Genomic DNA, 21,276 nt, shown 5'->3' on the forward strand with positions numbered 1-21,276 from the left:
CCCCTAACAATGTTTGGTAAACCGTATAAACTATTAGTTGCTCATTATGTAGTTTACGGCATTCCTCATTCCTGTTCCTCCTGGGTCCGAATATTCGTCTCATTATCTTGTTCTCGAATACTTTCAGTCTACGTTCTTTTGTCAGAGTAAGCAATCGACGGCAAGAAATTTTGAAATTGAATAATACACGAATTCTCTGCTTTTAGTCGACATTTAATTTCTTCGTGAATAAGATTTTCGTCTGTTAATATTGATTCTAGATATTTGAAAGTATCCACCTTATCAAAAGTATTATTTGATATTTTAATACATCCATAATTTGCCGTATTATGGTTCCGATGAACTTCCACGTATTTAGTTTTTTTCTCTATTTACTTCTAAACCAATGGCCCTGCAAGCGTTTAATAAGACTTCGGCATTTCCTTCGGTTATTTTTCCTATGATCCCCTATTAAATTTACATCATCAGCACACGCCATAACCTGGCGAATACCATTCAACTCTAATTAGGCCGTTACTCTCTTTGATTTTCCTTATGGTGTACTTTGGGACAAAGTTGAATAATAATGGGGATAAGGTATCACCTTGTATCAAACCATTCTCGACGTGAAGGCTCATAGACAAAACTTTTTCTACTCGAACTTTACTTTATAGATAGAAAACATGTTCAACTAAATGCTAACCTTTGCACAAGAATACTATAGCATATATATCAATAAAACTCTATTTTAGAACATTCAATTATTAAGAAACAATGACACAACTGAAAAATTGTACCATATATTACATTGCTCATTAGAGATCGTAATTTTATATATTACAATTTAAGAGATCTTTTAGAGTTCAATATTTATAATATTTATTTAAACTTGGTAAATAAATGATTATAATAAAGTTACCTAGAAGTCCCAGTCGATATTGAATGCTAACTAAAATTATTTCTTCGTCCATTAAAAAGTCATGTTTCATTCCTGTACTGGAACCAGCATAAAAACCACCTCCATGTATGTACAACAACACTGGAGTATTTGAATCATTAGACACCTGGAAGGAAAATATAGTTTATCTTCAAGTCGATAGATTTGGCCATTCTTTCATGCAGGCGCAATATTGATTTTAGTAAAGCCTATAAATTTAGCGTTCATGTCTTTGAATTCCACAATTTAGTTAATTTCTCTCTATTGAAGTTTACGTAGCTTGAGTTGCATTATATAATTTTTATGTAACCACATCTGACATGGCGTAGTTAATAATCAGTTAATTTGAAATTGAACAAGAACATACAAAACTAATTACCTAGAATAAATTATTTGAGGTATTATACGTTTATAATTGCTATATTTAAGTATCAGTTACTCACGTACACCTATAAGTTATCTTTATGATTTTCATACTCATATAAAACCTATTCTTCATGTAATATTATATTATTCTGTACGCATATAAAACATATTCTTCATGTACGCATATAAAACCTATTCTTCTTTGGACAATCGACATAATTTTCTTTTGCTACGTAATTAACCTATCTTTCTGTAGCTATTTTACTGTTACTGAATTAATGCTTAGCGGTTCTGCCAACATTTAGGAATTTTAGTAAGTTTGAATAAACTGGTGTAGAAATAAAGGTCAATATTTATTTACTACTATCTTTAAGAAACAAATACTGCTAGGCAAAATTCTCAAGACAAACTGGTCGGTATTGTAAGTAACCAGGTATACTGTAAAAATGCGACACATTTGGCTGAGATAGTGTAGAGTTTCATTGCTTGAATCCTCAATATGTTAACAAGTTCTGATTCTTTTTTTCAGTTCCGGTGATAAACATACAAGAATGGGATAGTTGTTGATATGTTTAAGGAAAGTCAGAACTTAAGTGGCATATTGAAACCTATTCAACCAATCAGAGCTATTCACCTACTGGTCAACCGGACTACGTATATGCCAGTATGGATTCATTACCATGGATCATCCGAGGACTTCTCAAGTCATCAGGAATATAATCACTGGACTGCAACGAAATACATTACGGAAGAACATATTCCAGATACTGTTTGATAATCTATTGTTTTTCAAACAGATGACTTTTTTAACGCTGCAGCTACAGTAGAGCAGGATCATAAAGGTAAGTGGGCAAGTATGTAGTTATGTGGTTCAAATGTAATTTGTTCCACACAATATTTGATAGACATTAGGGGGTACATTGTATTCCAAAAATGGACGTCTGAATGTAACATTGTCAATCGGAGCCACTCCAATTCTTCCTAGATTGCAAAGAACTCAGTCACTGGTATGATGGTTGCTGTAGGATCTCACAATATCAACCACATGTTCATACCTCATTGCCCAATATCAAATGAGTCTTCCAAAAGTATTCAATTCCAGTCAATAATACGTACAAAGTTAACTCAGTCTTGGCTTAAACAATAAGTTTCCAACCTTGCTACGGTGGTCGAGTGGCCAAGTTGCAACCTATATCCCAATCCCTTGTTACTATTTTATAATGTTCGATTGGAGACCATCTACACCCTCATGTACCTGTCCCTGAAACGTGTCTTTCTTCGTGAAGTGGCTGTGTTTTTTTAGGTAGTAGCGCGTACTGTCATTGACGACTGACCAACGAATTCACGTTCGAGCGTGGCTTCCCTCTGCAAGACATTTTGAATAGCCTTTATATGTTTCATATGCGCCGAAATTAAGCTAGTAAATCACTGGATAGAACATCTCTATGCTCACCCTTGGTTCTATATATCAACTACTGGCATCTGTAGCATTTTATTTTGAGCAATATTGTATATGATTTTAATGTTAAACAAATGAAGTGAGTAGTGTTAAAAATAATATTTTTGAGAATCAAATACATCATAGTGAACCAGGCACATGATTCTGTCCCTTTAATTTTATCCTGAGTTTCTTAGAAGGATTTTTGTTAAGAAGTGTAGCATGAAGGTATATTTTAATCACCTTGAAATTTAATCGAAAGCAGAAAATAATTACACATTAAATGTAATTTAAGCAATTTAGCAGATTGATTTACACAAACTGGATTATATTCCCTTAGAAGTGATTAAAATAAATGTATTATTTGATTGTTGTTCTTAAAATAATAGAAAAGAATATCTAAATATGCTACTCGGGACGCCAGAGGTGAGTGAAATGACACGACATCAAATTTTTATTTTTTCATATTTTGATCAGTGCGCACAGGAGTGATTATGTGTATTCTTCACCTATATTTCCAAAATACTTTTCCGAAAGGGAAAACGCTAATATCGTGCATTTATTTTGTAATATTTTAATAAAATAATCCATTTAATCCGAATTTGTCATTTACTGAAATTTCTGTAATCCTTTTATGTTAAAAACAGTTGTATTCCGTCCAAATGATTACATGGCTCTTGTCAAACGATATGCACTCTACAATATTTTCAATTTTGCAAGGAGGTGGAAACGCCAACGAAAGCATCCCTTTTAAATGCATTTATTTAAGTTAATCGTCATCGTGAGTCTGACTGCACTAGTCAGTACTAGTGAAGTTGCGATAACGGTGAGGCAAACACCACAACTTTCACTCTATGTGGATAAAAATCGGAAAATTATAATTAATGAGTCTCTTCCTTATCCATACTCTGAAATACCTTAAATTTGAACAAGTACTTCATTTATAACGATAAATATCCATGTGTCAATAATGACCCAATATTGGCGTGAGATTCTTTTATCTTGGAATTAGGTTAAACATAATTTACATTAGTAAGTTGAAAACTTGGAGAACATCAAATTGAAGATTCATTTTCTATGATTTTTATGGTGTTTGTTTTGAAAATGGGAACTTATATCCATATTGACTAAAAATAAACCAAATGTTGTTTCTTTTCAAACGTTTTCGGAACTATGTCCGACACAAAGAATTTCAATGATGATTCAATTCATTAAACTCTAGAGAGAAGAAAATATGTTCTAGACTACAAGATAAAACATTCCTCAAGATTTGCTAAATTGTGTATCTTAGACATTTCCAAGTAGCATGATTTAGCCAATAACTCAGCATAATCGAAAATGTGTCATACGTAATTCAGTGGATTTTTTTATCATCCGTAGTTCTAAGAAAGCTCAAACTTTTTTCTTTCCATAATAAATATAGCGACTGCAAGATTATGTGAAAGCAACTTGGATATGAAATTTTGTTAGTATAAAATCTATGAGATAAAATCATTATTATACTATGAACATATGTTGAACCAAATGCATGTTCTTTTATTATCAAAGTAATATGATTGAAATTATTAATGAATACACTGCTTGTGTAAACTGAATCTTTCATTTAATTTTAAATCAATAATTGATTTGAAGTTGAATTCTATTATTGTATTATATTATATTTCGATTCAAGTATCAATAAATTTCCTATTTTCCAATTCTGGAAGACCAGTATTGATATTAAGTATTATAAATGTTTAACTAAGAACTTCAAACTCTGTGAAGATATATATGTATTATTTCTAAAGTGATGAGCCATTTACCTCATGTGTATATACATCTAATGTTAAGCAATCTTCAATGTCTCCTTCTGTATCAGTAATGCCATTCTGGGGACATTGTTTTCCTACTTTCGACACGTCCAATTCGCCATCCCAGGGTTCGACGTCAACTGGTGGCTGAAAAGTTGAATCAAGCTACGTTAAAGGTTCATCTCTTGATAAATAAATAAATGACGTTAAACTCTTTATGCTCTTGACAAGTTATGACGTTGTTGTTTCTTTTTTTTCAGAATTGAAATGTATGTAGACGTTTGTAAAGAAACTACATAATACATGGTGGCCCCAAAATAGGCATCCAGTCCCGTACTAATGGGCTCATTGCATTTTATATAATTTAGTTATTGTTATCCATAGAAGCATTGATTTAGTTTCTTCATTACTTGTTCTTAATTTCTTGTTACTCATACCTAAAGATCGGGACAGACCGAAGCAAATAAATGCATTATTTTAATAAATAAAAAGGTCATACTTGATAAATGCAGATCTGTATATCTACTTTTGGGCCACCCTGTATAATGTAGTGTATAATACTTTCGAAGTTCTTGGTAGAATAACAAAATTGTCCTAATAAATCATTGCATAAGATAAGAAAATGTTTGCCATAAAGAATGTATTTAGAAACAGACGTGCACAAAAAATTAAACCTAAAACCACTAAGATACAAAACATATAAGATTACGATTTCAGTGATTGGATATCAAACTGCTGCTAATGATATTATATATACACATTCTTATAGTTATTTATATAATCGTCCGAAGAACACTAATAAAAATAGAAATGCTTAATTACGTTTTCCGAAAGAGTATAACAAAATTTGTACTTATGTAGTGTTAAGTCGATAGCTTCAATAGAATTGTTATGTACCCACCAGAAATCTTCTCTCACCACTTGGTGATTTTGCATAAGGAATAGCTAGAAAAGACAGGACAGTCCTGTTTCCCCTGGTCAATAGAGTTGTCCCTCTGAGAGCCCCGAGTCCCGGAATATTCACTACTGGATTATTTTGAGCATACGTTGCAAAAGCAATCGCAAAAAGTATCCAAATTTCTTTCATCGTTAAGCCAAAATGTACTACAACTATTACAAAATCACTTCATTTATGCATTTTCCGCACTATCAAGAGAGATTATATAATCAATATGTGATAAACGCCAAGTTCATGTTTATATCGCAAAAGAAGATTATAGATTAGATGCTCTCATAGTTGTCAAGACTCAACGAGTAAATAAAATGATAAGATAAATATATAAGTTTTAAACTTAATTCCACTCCTAGAAACACCAATTAAACATTGACTTGCCCCATATTCGGAGGTTACTGCTGCATGACAATAGTGTAAAATAACTAAAATGTATTCTCAAATATTTGGAAAAAAACTTGACGTAAAATAAAATACAAATGACAATTCAATTAAGTGATTATTCATAAATGGTCTCATGACAATTGGCAAATCTTAGGATTTCATTGAAAACGTTTAGCTTTGCCATGTTAAAATAAGAACCAGAACATAACATCCTACTAGATACTTGTGACATCTAGTATCTAGTATCTAAACATCAGAATCATAAACTAAAATTTATACTCTCATTATCTTACCAGAGGAAATATTGAGATTTCATAATTAATTGATACATTCCTATCAAAATGTTACATTTGTTACCGCATCATGAATTACGAATGTTTTGATACAAAAAAAAAATTATCAGAAAGGAACAGCCATCATAAGCTATATACCCTAGGAAATTGATTTTTTTTAGTTACAGGCTAGATGCTTATCAGCAGCGGATAACTTTTAACAGGTTCAACGTAAATAGTGTTTACGCTAAGATGTGCCTTTTTAAATATTTAGTAATACAAAATTAAAATCTTTGAAAAGTATCCTCTTAATTTCTCATTCAATTTTTCAACTGAAACTATGTTTATGATAGAGTATTCTCTGAAATAAAAGTAATCTCGATTTATTTAGTTTTCATAATATAAACTAGCTGAATATAGTATTGAGTTATTTCTTGTAGTAGGTACTGAGTAATGAAGGTTTTATTAATATAACACGTAGAAACCATATTTCCGATAACGACATTCCTGTATGTGTATGTGTAAGAAAATAAGCCAAGAAGAATGTTGGAAAATACAGAATGGAATTAATTTTAATTTTACATACAGTAATTTAATTTTAAAATATTAGACTCCAGCATAATATAAAATGTACAGTTACAACTTCATTTGATTTGATTTGATTTGATTTTGAGCTTAACGTCCCTTTTTAGCAGCAAGGCTATATGAGACTTCATGTATTTATATGATGTCGAATATATGACGAAAAGTGTTGTAATACTATATTATACACTTGTATTTCATAATATAGTTGTTAAATTAATGTATCTAATACTTCTTTGTTGTATGAATTTAAAATAAGGGTATCTGCATAACACCATCTTCAAGAACGTTACACCACTGCCATCCTGACTCACCGTAGACTCCAGTCAGAAGCTTCTATTGTACGTTAGTTAATACGTGGAAATAGAATTTCTGAATAAGTGTGTAAGTGTTTATAGAACTGTGTGAATATCAATTTGAGGTACGAGATGCTGTCTAATTGTAATATAATGTTGAAAGAGTAATCTGCTGTTATTGGAAATCCCCGACAGGGAGAAAAAAAGGTCATGGTCTCTTCCAGGAAATTCAATGATCAATAATTTGAATTAAGTTTTCCGGTACGAGTAAGTTTTTTGGATTACCTAAACTTCTCTAAATTTTATTATCTTTACAAACATTTTTGTAGAAATTCTAGTTACGCAATAACAGGTAGATCAGAAAAATAAAGAAAAAATAAACATGTCTTTCCTCCTAAAAAAGAACGTATGTAAATTCTGAGATAATACCATATTCAAACCAGGTCCTTGATGATGCCTCTCCATGTCCTTCCTTCTCTTATTTTCCGTTGAATCTTATAAAACAAAACTTCAAAAAATATGGGTGTGTTTTTGTGTTACTTGAAAACAAAACAACTTTGCCTTGCTTTGCGAACTATTATGAAGCAGGCAATAATATATTTCGTTGCAACATTGAAGAGCGACACAACTCCTCGTGGAGTTGCACTTCAAGAATTCTAAGTTGTTACAAGTGACGGTTTCCTATATTTCATCGTAGGGCGTATCGGCTTTGCTTTTCCTGACAGCTGAACTATCACTGAAAAATTGAAGTGTAAGTTTGATGTTAATATTATATTAAGACTGGAACACCTATTTTTTCAATACCGCCTATCATTTTCAAACGTTTCCTTTCGGGAAAGTATGAATTCAACGGTAGATGAGAAATATTCAATATGCAAGCTGTAAGTATAAATTTGTGACATATATTGTATTATATATTGTATCATGGAAATAATACACACAGATGTCAGGTAAGCAAAATACGCTTTGGTTATCAAACATCCAAATTTCTAAATGCAATGCTGCAAAATATTAAAACATGAAAATTAGCTCTAGGTATTGTAATAAGGTATACCCTAAGACATCAGCAAAAAATTTAAAGTTAAGGAAAAAAATAAATAAACTTAATCGTCATTTCAATCTATTTTTACTTCAGTTCGCCTTTGTACGATTAAGTTGTTTTGTAGCATTTTTCCTACATAGAAGCATTGGAAAATTTAAACTTTATGTTGCGTTTGCAACTCTGTAAATCGTATATTATCGCTGGGTATGCAAGCAGTATCCTCTTGTCTGTATTTGTACAGTACAAAATTTCAGTTTTTTCCATTAGTTAAACGATTTCGAGAGTATATCAAGATAATTAATCCGTCCTGTATATATCGGGACTCGAGCAAATGCACTAAAGATATACGTGACAAGCAATGTAGCCAGGACTGATTTAATTCTGCTCAAGCTTCTCTCTCTTTTAATACTATGACACTGGAAAAGGATTCTTTTTAGATTAATTTGTTTCATTTTTGATTCCCAATGTTAGGACTCTTTTATTTTAAAACTCTTTTAAATTTATTTTTTAAAAAATGTAATGTACTTACCAGAAGCTCTATATTTAATGCTTAAAAGGATTTCAGAAATTAGTATACATTCAGCGACATAAGTTCTTTCCGTTTGATGAAATTGTCGTAAATAATTTCACAATGGAAGGACAATTTGAATATAGAGTTTTCAGTAAATTAAAAAGAATATAATTTTCCGAATGGTCCAGCCATATCAGTGTTGTAGCTTTCAGACATACCGCCGTTATCCCCAAAATAGGTTTTAACAAACGGAAAGAACATTTGTCACTGACTGTATGCTGTATCCTTCAGCGTATAACTATGTCCTAAAATCATATGAGTGGTTAAATATAGAGGTTCTGCGAGGTTAGTTGTTTTGTGGTGATAAGAATTGTAGAGGAAAACTAAGAAGAAATGGATCGTTATGATTAAGGATGACGTTAGGGAGAAAGGTCTAATGATGAAATCAATCCGAGATTAAGACTGATTGGTAACGTTGTTCCTATATAAGTGGGAAAACAAAAAAAGAAAGTTCTATGCTGTATTTTTCATCTTTGCTTTATTTCTTTCTGGTTTGCATATGTATCATAATTTGCCTCCAAATGTCCAAATAGAAAGCCTTAGAAAAAAGTGTTAAACCAAATGTGAATGAGCTCCACAAGTAAGTCACCCATCTAATCGAGGTTTGGACTATGTTACCTTTCCACCTTGTGATGCCATAGGTCAAAGGTCAATGCCCTTGGCCCTGGGTCAATGACCGAGGGGTACATAGAAGCACCACTCGATATTATGGCACAACCACGGAATTATGGCGGAAGTACATAGGACCATCCTCCTTAAATTTTGGGAATTTCCAAATCTAAAAATTACGTATGATAGCTTAGGTCCAGGGTATGCAACTCTGTAAGTTTCGGTCCATCTTGTTCTCTTTTGTGGGTAAAACAGTTGCAAAAAGTACAAATTTTGAATACCCTGACGTATTTTATCCCCTTTGATGAGTCCCATATCACTTTATATGGTTATATGGGCATGTACAGTGGGCCACATAAATTTTTGAGGTACAAAATCAGTGAGTTAGGCAGCCAAACTAACGCCAACTCCAAGATTAATTACGCCTGGTAGAACAGCAGCATGAAATCAAAAGATTAAATCTAAAGATCAAAATGTAAATAGTGGTTTTGTGCTGGAGTGAGTCTAAACGCTGGCTGACGAAATGATAAAAGGAAGTCTTTGGAAAATAGTACTTATAGTACACAGCACATTACCAGAAAAAATATACGAAAATCAGAGGCGAAAATGAGAAGATAACAGTCGGGGGACTTAAATATTCTTATAATTTATTCAAATCAGGAATTATATAAACAAGTTAACTTACCTCAAATAACTATACATATATGCCTATCAAATAGCATACCAATAGATTATTCGGCATATGTAGTAGGTTAATTTTTAAAGTAAGGACAAAGCCTTGCGCTGAGTTTTGAAACTATTAACAGTAGTCCTACCTGAAAATCAATTAAAGTATGGATGGATCATTCGAGGGAAGAACGCAGCCCCCGATGAAAAGTTTGGAGGTCTAACAGGGCCTGAGCTCCTAGGTTCCGGCGCCACCGATTGACACATAATACTACTTCGAAAGAAGAACTTGTCCGATTTACTTATTCGTTAAATTCTAAATATTGATATACAATAATTTTTTGTAAATGTGAAAAAATGCAAAATTCGATAACACTCAAACAAGTGGGAGAACTTATCCGTACTAAGCGCATCACCCCTTAGGTTGCAAATATAAATAAGGGTTCCTGATTTGTATAATATTTGTGAGAATTTACAAATTGAGGCACAATGAGAAAACGGGAGACTATAGTGTCAATAAACAACAATTTATATATGCACGGAATTAATGGATTATATCAAATATAGAACAACTAACAGAATTAACTCTGTAACCCATTTTCTCCATTCAATTTTTTTCCTTTATGTTCAGGATTACATCATCACTGAAATTTTCCAACGGACATTGTCTTCCATTTAACTGCATCCAACTGGAGGTCAGCCTTATAAATGAAACATTTTAAAGAATACAAAAGGAGGGGAAAATCGAGCCCGGACATCAGGATTAAGAAACCACAACGCTAACCCCCATCTAAAGCGTTACTTATTTTCCCTGGCCTAAACAATGATCCTTTTCTGTTCGCTCAAAACAGTACCTTGTTTATAGTGAAATTGATTGGCGAAAGGCAGGAATATGTAATTGAGGAATCTGAGGGCATTATATCATTATATTCATTAAATTATCAACATTACAGATTTTTTACAAACAAAATACAAATTTCCTTTCTTTAGAATAAAATATGGCGCCTATATTATACTCGTAAACAAACTAAAGACGAATCAATTAAAGCCTAGTAATCGTGATTCAGTGGTCCAAACGCTCGACCAGTAATCTATATGACCTAAATAAAATATGACCAAAAATATGAAACATATTCCCTTAACTTTCTTACTGTACTTTGACTGAACTAGCTTTTGGTAGCTATTGAAGCTACGAACGCAAGCTTCTCATTACATTGGCTATCTATTTTGGATCCCCTGTCCCTTAGTATTTGGTAGGAACTGGGGTTGAATTTGATACTTCATGATCTAGAGTTGAATTAAGTTTGTCTTAGTGTCGTTTTCTGTGCCGCACATATGTTGTTTGCCATATGCCATTGAGTGCATGCCGATGATTGAATAATGTAATGATGATGAAAATAAAAAATAGTGATATTGTTGAAAAAAAGATTTGAGCTTCTGTAGCATATGTTCTTGCCTGAAAAAAACAATTTCACGTATATAGCACTTCGTATTGATTTTCGTTATCACGACAGAAAGGAACGAATTAACTTATGCATTAAAATATTTAATGCTTTCTCACCGAGAATCGAACCCGGACCCCAAGGATCGTCGTCTTCGTAAGTATATGGTATATGTATAAACAAGATGAAACATGATTTCCTCTTCGTCTTCTCCTTCCTCCATCGTGTTTGCGTGCACAGATATCTGTATGCATAATGTCATTAGTCTCTGTTGATCAGCTACTGAAGTAACATGGCTATGTAAATCATAAGTTACTTTATAATATTAACCAACTTTTATTAACTGGAAATATTTGTTTTGATAGATTTCAAACATAATTGAACATAGAAACGTAAGCAGGATTTCATTTAAGTAAACGATTACAAAAATACGAATTGTGGGAGATTAAGAATGGAACTGCGACCGAATTCTGTATCTGAAAGGATACTATTCCAACAAGTACCAGAATTACCATATTTTAGTGCATATAAATGTTTTGCCCCTCATTATAATCAGTATTATACAAAGGAATTACGTTTAAGAACGTTCGAACATTGGCCTGTCTCATCAAAACAACGAGTGATGCTGGATTTTTTTACAGGAACAAAAGAGATCAAACTATATGCTTCTATTTTGCTGGCGGATTAAAAGATTGGACTGATAACGATGTTCCATGGGTATAACATGCAAAATGGTTTCCTAAATGTTCATTTCTTCACCTTAAGAACGGATATGCGTTTATTAAACGAGTACAGGAAAAGTACTCTGATATGCAAGTATTTCGTAGTGCTCCGAATGATGATATACATAAAAATGTTAGTAAGAGTTGCAATAAGAAACTTACCTTTCAATACAATTGGAAGTGAAATTTAAATAAAGTTCCATTACATACTTTTTCTTTGTATATAACTGTAAAAATACATGTACATTTTCTAAAGTTATCAAAACAATATGTATTTATACAAATAATTAGGTATGTTGTATTATTATATCCTCCAGGGCTTTTATTGATAATGGTGCATTAGCATCGTATTTGAGAAATGGAAATATATGTTTAACATATAAAGGAATGAAGTATAATTGATCTGGACGTAATATGTACGATCTTGAACTTACTGAATTCATATCATAATCGTAAGTGTATAGGGCATGTATAAACAAGATCAAACATGATTGTTCCTCCTCCTTGTCATATTAAATGTTGAATATGGTCTTAATTCAATGAAAACCAAATTAATTTGTATTGGACTGAATAGTGACACATTTGAACAAGTGATTCATGCTGTGTACATTTGATTCCACTTGTTTCGGACTACAAACAAAAAACTAATAGATTCAATTATGGCTGATTTATTTGATAGTGTACAAACACAGTCAAATTTGACGGAAAGTGATACTCTTCCGTTGAAGGGTATCAATGAAGTGGACTTCTGTTCATAAAGAAGAAGAAAATATTTTTTCATGTATACTGAGCAGTGTAGTAGTAAATCAAGTGCATTTAATAATAATAATAATATAGCGAAATTAAAATCTTTTGTTATTTTCACATAATTTTTTTATTTTGTGATCGTTTAATACGTTTAAATATGATAGGATTTTTAAATTAGTATACTAATGTTGGTGTTATTCCGATACTTCTCTTTTAGGAATTAAGAAACTTCATTTAGAATGCTTGATCTGAAAAGAAACAGTCTGGACGTCTTTTTTTACTAAGAAAACGCTGCACACTTATCTCTATTGCGGCAGTCTTTAGTTCGATCACGGTACAACGTACATTTACGGTGAACAACATTGTGTTTGTAGATTTTTTGAATTCATCAGAAAGTCCACACGGCACGAATTGTAATCAAATCAGGGACCCAAAGTACTGGATATAAACCCTCCACCACTGAACCACCACACTCCTTAAACCTAAAATGTAATATGTTTCTACATTATGTAAAGACCACCGGAAAAATAAAGATCGGATCGGATTAAATATATTATTGCAGAACTGAATTCTTGTTATCTATTATCGATTTTACTTTATGGCGATTAACGTTAAAACCAAAATGATTTCTATCATTAGCAATTTGAAAAGAGGTTTAAGAGAGGTGATGCGACATAGGCTATTCTCGGAACCATAAATTGTTTTCAAAGAGACCAGTTCTCGATCTTATCATTTCGTTTTATGATAATCAGTGTTAAAAGCAGAAATAATTTCTATCATTTCAATTTGAAAAGAATTAAAAAGATGACATAATTTATTTTGGAACGGTGAATTGTTTACAAAGAATCCAATTCCCGATCTTTAACATTTTCAGTGTTGATTCTCGAAGTATTCTTAAAAATCTTTTGTCATCTTGTCTCGTTTTGAAAATGTTAGTACAAAATGTATGCCCTGATTTTATCTAGAAGTTATCAGCATCCTTTTGCTTTATTAGTTAGACATCTGCACTAATCACTAAAGTATCAAAATTTCAGTCAGTCATTTAGACGGATAGACATGGCCATTTCATGTGGCTTTCCATTGCATTGCATAGTCTGGAAGTTAATCTTCACATTGCATTGTAGTGTGAAAAAAAGACAAGCATAGAATTCAAGATTACGAAGAGGTTTGTATGTTAATTCCTAGTTTTACCACATTGCATAAAGAAAGAGAGAGAGAAAGTGTATGTGTATGTACATGTATGTGTATATGTGTGAAAGAAGAAGAAGGATGCAATGTCATAACATTTCCGGCTGCGTTGTCTCGTTTCTGAGTGTGTGATTATAATAATCTGTATTCGTTCACAAAGGACGGAGATGTGACGCAGACCAGCGAGAAAGGCTGAAAGAAGTTTTTTATTACTAATTGTCGTGCACTGTGGTAGAGTGTTACATCTAGTGCATGCAGTCCCAAGTTCGATATCCTAACAAGTAAGCTTATAATGAACAACATCGTGTCCGTGAGTTTTCATGGGCTACTCACACATTCTCATTCTACTAATTATTCAATCATTCATTTGCCTTAATCATCCGTCTCCCTTAGCATAGTAGGCATAGACGTGGTACGTTAAACTAAAATATTTTCTTACGCTTCAAACGTAAGAAACATGTGAGCGTATGTGTGGGTCAGTGGTAAAGCAACGACTTATTCTTTCAGATGGATACTTAGTGTAGTAGAGCAATGCTCCGCAACCCAGTGGATGTGGTCCCTAGTTCGATCTCCGAACAAGTAAGCTTATAATGAACAACATTGTACACTACATGTAGTTCTCCAGACATAAGGCGTACAAGATAATTTTTGAATGAAATATAATTATTGAATCTTGAATCAGGGATCACAACATTTTTTGAACGGCTCCCCCTAAATCGACTTTTCGTATTTTTTAAGGTAATAAGATCATCATAGTGAGTTAAATGATAATCTAGATCTGGCTACACCTTATGTAGTTGTCCAGATATAAGACATACAAGAAAATTTTTGATTCAAAATATATTGGATCTTGGTTCAAGGTATCAGAACTTTTTGAACGTAACTCTAAATTGAGTTTTCGTATTTGCTACGGAACAAGAACATCATACTGTGTTAAGTGATCATGCCCTTCGAAAGAGAGAGAGAAATAGAGATGAAATATATTAGTTTAACGTCCCACAAATATGCTCCTTACGCTAAAGGAACATATGTTTAAGAAAAGTGCTGAAATACAATGTGAAAAGAGAGACACCCGAGAAAAGAGAGTGTGATATTGCCCACAATAAATTTACTTCCTCGGTGGTCGAACCAGGGACCCTAAGCGCCAGAGATAAGTACACCTTATCATTCAGACGGTCAAACCACAGCACAAATGCAGTGATTGTTTTGTGTCCTCACGTGCGAACAGTCATCCCTTTATTTTTTTAATATAAATAAAATAAAACTGATTATCTGTTTGTTTGTCTGTATGTCTGCCTGATGTATGTGCTCTGGGACCACCAAACATGATTATCTTAACATTGAACAATAGTCCCATGGTAAAATGAAGAAGAAATTGGGAGGAAACGGCAGAGCCACGAGAAAACCCACGAGTACAGTGTTTGTCCAGTACAAAGTCCATACGGTGCGAAGTGGAGTCGAATCAAGGACCCTTGAGTTTTCGTATTTGCCACGGAAAAAGAACATCATACTGAGTTAGGTGATAGTAGATTAATTTATCTGGACGTAACATGTACGATCTTGAATTTATTAAATTGATATCTTCATCGTAAGTGTATAAATAAGATGAAACATGATTACTATTAACGGAATGAACATCAGTTTTCCAAGTGTGTCTCTTGATATGAACGGCTGTGTGAACATGCTGATGAAAGATTAAAATTGGAAATGAAAGTGTTTTGTAAAGAAAAACTCATAGATTCAGTTATGGTTGATTTATTTGATAGTGTGCAAACACATTCAAGGTATCGATGGAGTGGACTTCTGTTCATAAAGAAGAAGAGGAAGAAGAAAGCAATATTTTTTATTTATACTAAGCAATGTAGCACTAAATTTAATGCATTTAAAATAATAATAATAATGGTGAAATTGAAATTCTTTATTATTCAAAAATATGTATTTTGTGATCGTTTAGTCACCTAAATATGACAGGATTTTTTAATTAGTGTACTAATGATGATATTATTCGGATATTTGCCTTGTAGGAATAAAGAAAATTCATTTAGAAAGATTGATCTGTAGATTTTCTCCTTCGCATTCGTACTCAAAAATAAATTGAGGAAAAGTTCTGAATTCTTAATCAAGAAAGAAAGTTATCTTTTTGTTTATTAGGTTTTTGCAGAAGTCTCATTTCGTGTTAATTTGCGAACTTGACTAAATTTATATGTAAAGTGAAACAATATCTTAATATTTTATTTCTCGAAATTAAAATTTAGAACGCAGTGCGGTAGTTCGAGGCCTTGAGGCCTGGTGAGTTCGGTTCCGCTGATGTGCAAGTGAATCGAAAACGTTTATGCATGCCCCATTTTTCAGTTTTACGTCCCACAATTATTCCGGCTAGGCTAAAGGAAACGGTAATGATGAGAAATGAATGAAAAGATGAAATGAACGGGAAAAGGAAGAACTCCGAGAAAACCCACAACCACGGTGTTTGTCCATCAGAAATTCCTTACGATTCGAGCTGTGATCGAATCAACGACCCAAAGTACTAGTTGTAAATCTTCTACCACTGAGCCACCACACTCCTCAAACCTAAAAATTAATAGGTTTGTATACACGACTCCAAAAGTACATTACCACCTGCAATTCTCCTTTTCCTGCAATAGCAGGCAACCCAAAAAGCTCGGCGCTTGGGTTGGTTGCAAATTCGAAAGGCTTTGCACTAAACCTCAATTTTGTCACAAATATATCAGTGTGGCAAACTGCAAATAAGGGAATAAAACAAATTGTTAAGAATGACAATTTTATTATTGTGACGGAATTGGATCACATCAAAAGTTACAAAATGACTTACTTAAGCAGTTCAAACAAGATGAATGGTAAGAATCACATATAAGAAGAAAGCATTTCTCTCTATCCCCCACCCCACCGAAAAAAGAAACTCAAAAAAAATATATAATATAAATGTTTCATATAAAAGCCTAACAGCACAAAAACAAATAGCTAAAAGAAACGAAAAAGAGACAAACTCAGAATAGGAGACACCAGTAGCGTAGTAGACCTGCTGCCCTCCCATGCAAGATAAAGAAATCCGACCCTAGTTGTAAACCCCATTGTTATAATAATAATAAGAAGAAGAACTATTATTATTATTATTATTATTATTATTATTATTATTATTATTATTATTATTATTATTATAAGTCGTTTCCTTTTCAAAATCTCTGACTGCCTAAAAGCATAAATGCATATTGCCTAAGAGCATCATGTGTGCACCTTTTGTCAATGAGCGGTCCCAAAGGCCAAAAGGGGTGGAAATCTCCAAGAGAGAGAAATAAAGAAACTTTCTTATGGTAAATTCTAGTTCAAAGTTCGAATCACTTGCTTTTGCACGTGATTTCTTGTTTGTTTTTTCAGGGAACAGAAGAGTTCTGGCGTCTAAGGAATTACACCATGTAATATTGCAAATTTCCAAGTGGATGTACTTACATTGCAATTTGTTTTAATAAAGATATTATGATTAGAAAACAACATTGTAAAAAGTAAGTTTAATTTCTTCATCCATCGCAAGTCCTGGGGGCTCCTTATGCCTCGCCACTCCCCAAATATCGATATCGAAAATTCAGAATGATATATTCATGTCCATATATTCGCGATATCGAATGTTGATATATAATAATATAGATATCGACGATACCGATGTATAGACATATCACAGGCCCAGGTCCGAGAAGTGATGCTTGAAATATACTGGAATCAACAATCAAATTCTAAATAAGTTCTCCATTTCCGTATTCAATGTTGAGGGGTAGGGTGTGAACCCGAATAGAAGTTTTAAGAAAAACAAATGTTAAGATAAAAGTAGGTTTTCCGTCTCCCCTTGAATACAAAAATTAACAGAAAACTATTACTGCAATTTACCTTTTACTTCTGTTTTTGATTGTTATCACAAATCAGCGACAGTACCCATACTTCACATAGTATACCAATTCACTCTATAACTTTTGACAACCAAGGAAGCCGGAAGATGAATTTCCTGTGATATTAAAGTGGAATGTTCTACAAAATAGTCATAATTCATTGGATATATTTCTATCAGTACTTTGCTACGGACTAAGAGCTGCAAGACTACAGAACTAGAAATGAGAGATTTCATTCCTTTTTTCTCTCAGACTAACAGACTTCTGCATTTTCCTGAGATTTTCATTTTCTTAATATAAGTTCCCTATGCTGGGCTAATTCTGGTTACCGCGGTTTCGAGGTAACCGGTAAAAGAAAGAATAAAGTTTGTCGACACTCAACTCTCAACAGTTTGTGAAAAGATATTTCACAGTTCATGTTGTTATTCCTTCGTTACAAAAACATTTCTAGTTGACTCTATTCATGGTGAGTTACTGAACTTATAAACATTTACAATTATTGAAAAATGAATAATTATTTTTAAACATAAAAAGTCTTTAAACTTCAGTAGAATGCAGTAGTAGATGGAAGTGAATGAAAATATTGTTTATTTGTTGAGATGTGCAACCTGAATGTGAATAATGAGTGTTCCCCATTCTCTTGTCCAGAGGCGGATCTACGATGGACTTCTTGGGGCTCGTAGTTTGTAATACTCCTACTTAGAGCTACTTTTAAGAGCTCGAAACTCTGGAATTGGTTTTACTTATTTATAAAATAAGATTACATTACGGGGGGCAATCACCATGATCCCCCGTGGATACTCCCCTGCTCTTTTGTAGCACATTTTGAAGACATTTAGTTCTTGTATACTCCTGACGGTGATGATTAGGGATGGCCACATCTGGATAATTTTTTATTCCGATATCGGACAGAAACTTATCCGGATTTGCAACACCCGCATGACGGATAACAAAATGGATGACGGATAAAGGATAATATCCGCATAACGGATGACGGATAAGATCGGGATAACGGATGATATTCGGATGGCGGATAACGGATAATATCCGAATGACGGATAATATCGGGAGAATGGATTTATCCGTTTAATATCTAAAATTAAGACAGCGGATAATATCTGTATAATAGAACATTCGGATAACTGTTTACATCCGGATGACGAATAAAGGATAATATCCGGATAACGTATATGGTTTTAAAAAGGCAATATAGGAGAGGGACGTATAAGTCTTTTCTGCTCATGGAGTTATTAAAAGACGATCATCTGGCACCGCTCTTTACCATTGAAATATATTGCCTCTTAAAATATTTCCTAGGAACTTTCAATTTTCTAGCTCAAGTTGTGGGGCGCGGTGGCTCAATGGTAGACCGATCACTCTGGTGCGTGGGGTCATTATTGTTTCGATCCCCGGCCAACTAACTTTGCGGTGGACAAGATCGTATCCGTAGGTACTCTCAGGGTACTCCCGCTTCTCGCCACTTTTCAATCCATCCATTCCTCTATTATAATTGACTTGCCGTAATCATTGCTCGCAGTGGTTCAGGAGAAGAGCGCTTCCTCTGGTGCGTGGGGTCCTTATTGTTTCGATCTCCGGCCAAGTAAGTTTGTGATGGACAAGATCGTATCAATAGGTGTCTCAGGGTATTCTCGCTTCTTTCCACTTTCCATTCCACCAATTCCCCTATTATCATTGACTTGCTTTAATCATTGAGCTCGGTGGCCCAGTGGTAGAGTGCTTCCTTTCGTCCGTGGGTCCTTATTTCTAAGAACCATATCCAAGTAGGTTGTGTGGTGGACAAGATCGCATACGCGAGTTTTGTCAGGGTACCCCCGCTTCTTCACACATTTCATTCCACCAATTCTTCTCATATAATTGACTTACTTTAATGATTCGACGCGCTGGCTCAGTGGTAGAGCGCTTTGTCTGATGTGTCAAGTAAGTTTGTAATGGACAAGATCGAATCCGTGTGTTTTAACACGTTACTCCCGATTCTTAACACTTTTCATTCCACCAATTCCTCTATTATCATTGACTTACCTTTATGATTGGGCGCTGTGGCTCAGTGGGTGAACGCTTCCTCTGGTGATCCAATTAAGTTTGTAGTGGACAAGATCGTATCCATGGGTTTTCTGAGGGTATGCCCGATTCTTCTAAATTTTCATTCTACCAATTTTTCTATTATCACTGACTTCGTTTAATCATTGGGCGCGGTGACTTAGTGGTTGAGAGCTTCCTCTCGTGGGTCAATTAAGTCTATGGTGGACAAGACTGTATCCGTGGCTTTTCTCAGGCTACTCCCACTTCTTCCCACTTTCCATTCCACCAATTATTTTACTATCGTTGATTTGCTTCTATCATTAAGCTCATTGGCTCAGTGGTAGAGCGCTTCCTCTTTTGGGCCAAGCTAGTTTGTGGTGGACAACATCGTATTAGTGGGATTTTTAATGGTACTCCCGCTCTTCCCACATTTTATTCCACCAATTCCTCAATTATCATTGACTTCGTTTAATCGTCGGGCGCGGAGGATCAGTGGTAGAGTGTTTCGTCTTGTGTACCAACTAAGTTTGAAATGGACAAGATAGTATTCGTGGATGTTGTCAGGATACTCCCGCATCTTCCCACTTTTCATTCCACAAATTACTCTATTAGCATTGATATACCTTACTCATTGGGCGCGGGTGCTCACTGGTGGAGCCTACCTCTGGTGCATGGGGTCCTTAATGTTTCTATCCCCGACCTGATAAGTTTGTGATGGACAAGTTCATATCCGTGAGTTTCTTTTACGGCACTCCCGCTTCCTCAACATTTCATTCCACAAATTCTTCTATTATCATTGACTTGCTTCAATCATTGGGCGCAGTGCGTCAGTAGTAGAAGGCTTCGTCTGGTGGGACTAATAAGTTTGTGGTGGACAAGATCTTATCCGTGGGTTTTCTCAGGTTACTCCCGCTTCCTACCACATTTCATTCCACCAATTCCTGTATTATCATTGACTTACCTTTATGATTGGGCGCGGTGGCTCAGTGGGTGAACACTTCCTCTGGTGATCCAATTAAGTTTGTAGAGTACAAGATCGTATCCATGGGTTTTCTGAGGGTATTCCCGCTTCTTCTAAATTTTCATTCTACCCCTTTCTATATTATCATTGTCTTGGTTTAATCATTGGGCGAGGTGACTGAGTGGTTGAGCGCTTCCTCTCGTGGGTGAAGTAAGTTTTTGACGGCCAAGGTCGTATCCGTTTCTTTGCTCAGGCTACCCCCGCTTCTTCCCACTTTCCATTTGATCAATTGCTCTATTATCATTGTCTTGGTTTAATCATTGGGCAAGTTGGCTCCGTGGTAGAGCCCTGCCTCTGGTGGGCCAATTAAGTTTTTGATGGCCAAGGTCGTAT

General features: G+C 34.2%; 1 protein-coding gene across 1 annotated transcript in view; it reads right to left on the minus strand.

Moving 5' to 3' along the window:
* Nucleotides 1-5,636, minus strand: part of LOC145691943 (pyrethroid hydrolase Ces2a-like) — a 65,380-nt gene extending 59,744 nt beyond the window's left edge. The window contains exons 1-3 of the mRNA XM_081767245.1: nucleotides 5,412-5,636; nucleotides 4,523-4,657; nucleotides 899-1,043 (exon numbers count right to left, since the gene is read on the minus strand). Coding sequence (XP_081623371.1) covers nucleotides 899-1,043; nucleotides 4,523-4,657; nucleotides 5,412-5,597 — 466 coding nt within the window. The 5' untranslated portion in view covers nucleotides 5,598-5,636. The remainder of the gene's footprint in view (nucleotides 1-898; nucleotides 1,044-4,522; nucleotides 4,658-5,411) is intronic.
* Between the last annotated feature and the right edge of the window lie 15,640 nt (nucleotides 5,637-21,276).

Source organism: Thermobia domestica, chromosome 8 (genome assembly GCF_964235325.1).
Source record: "Thermobia domestica chromosome 8, izTheDome1.hap1.1, whole genome shotgun sequence".
In the NCBI taxonomy this organism is placed as follows: domain Eukaryota; kingdom Metazoa; phylum Arthropoda; class Insecta; order Zygentoma; family Lepismatidae; genus Thermobia; species Thermobia domestica.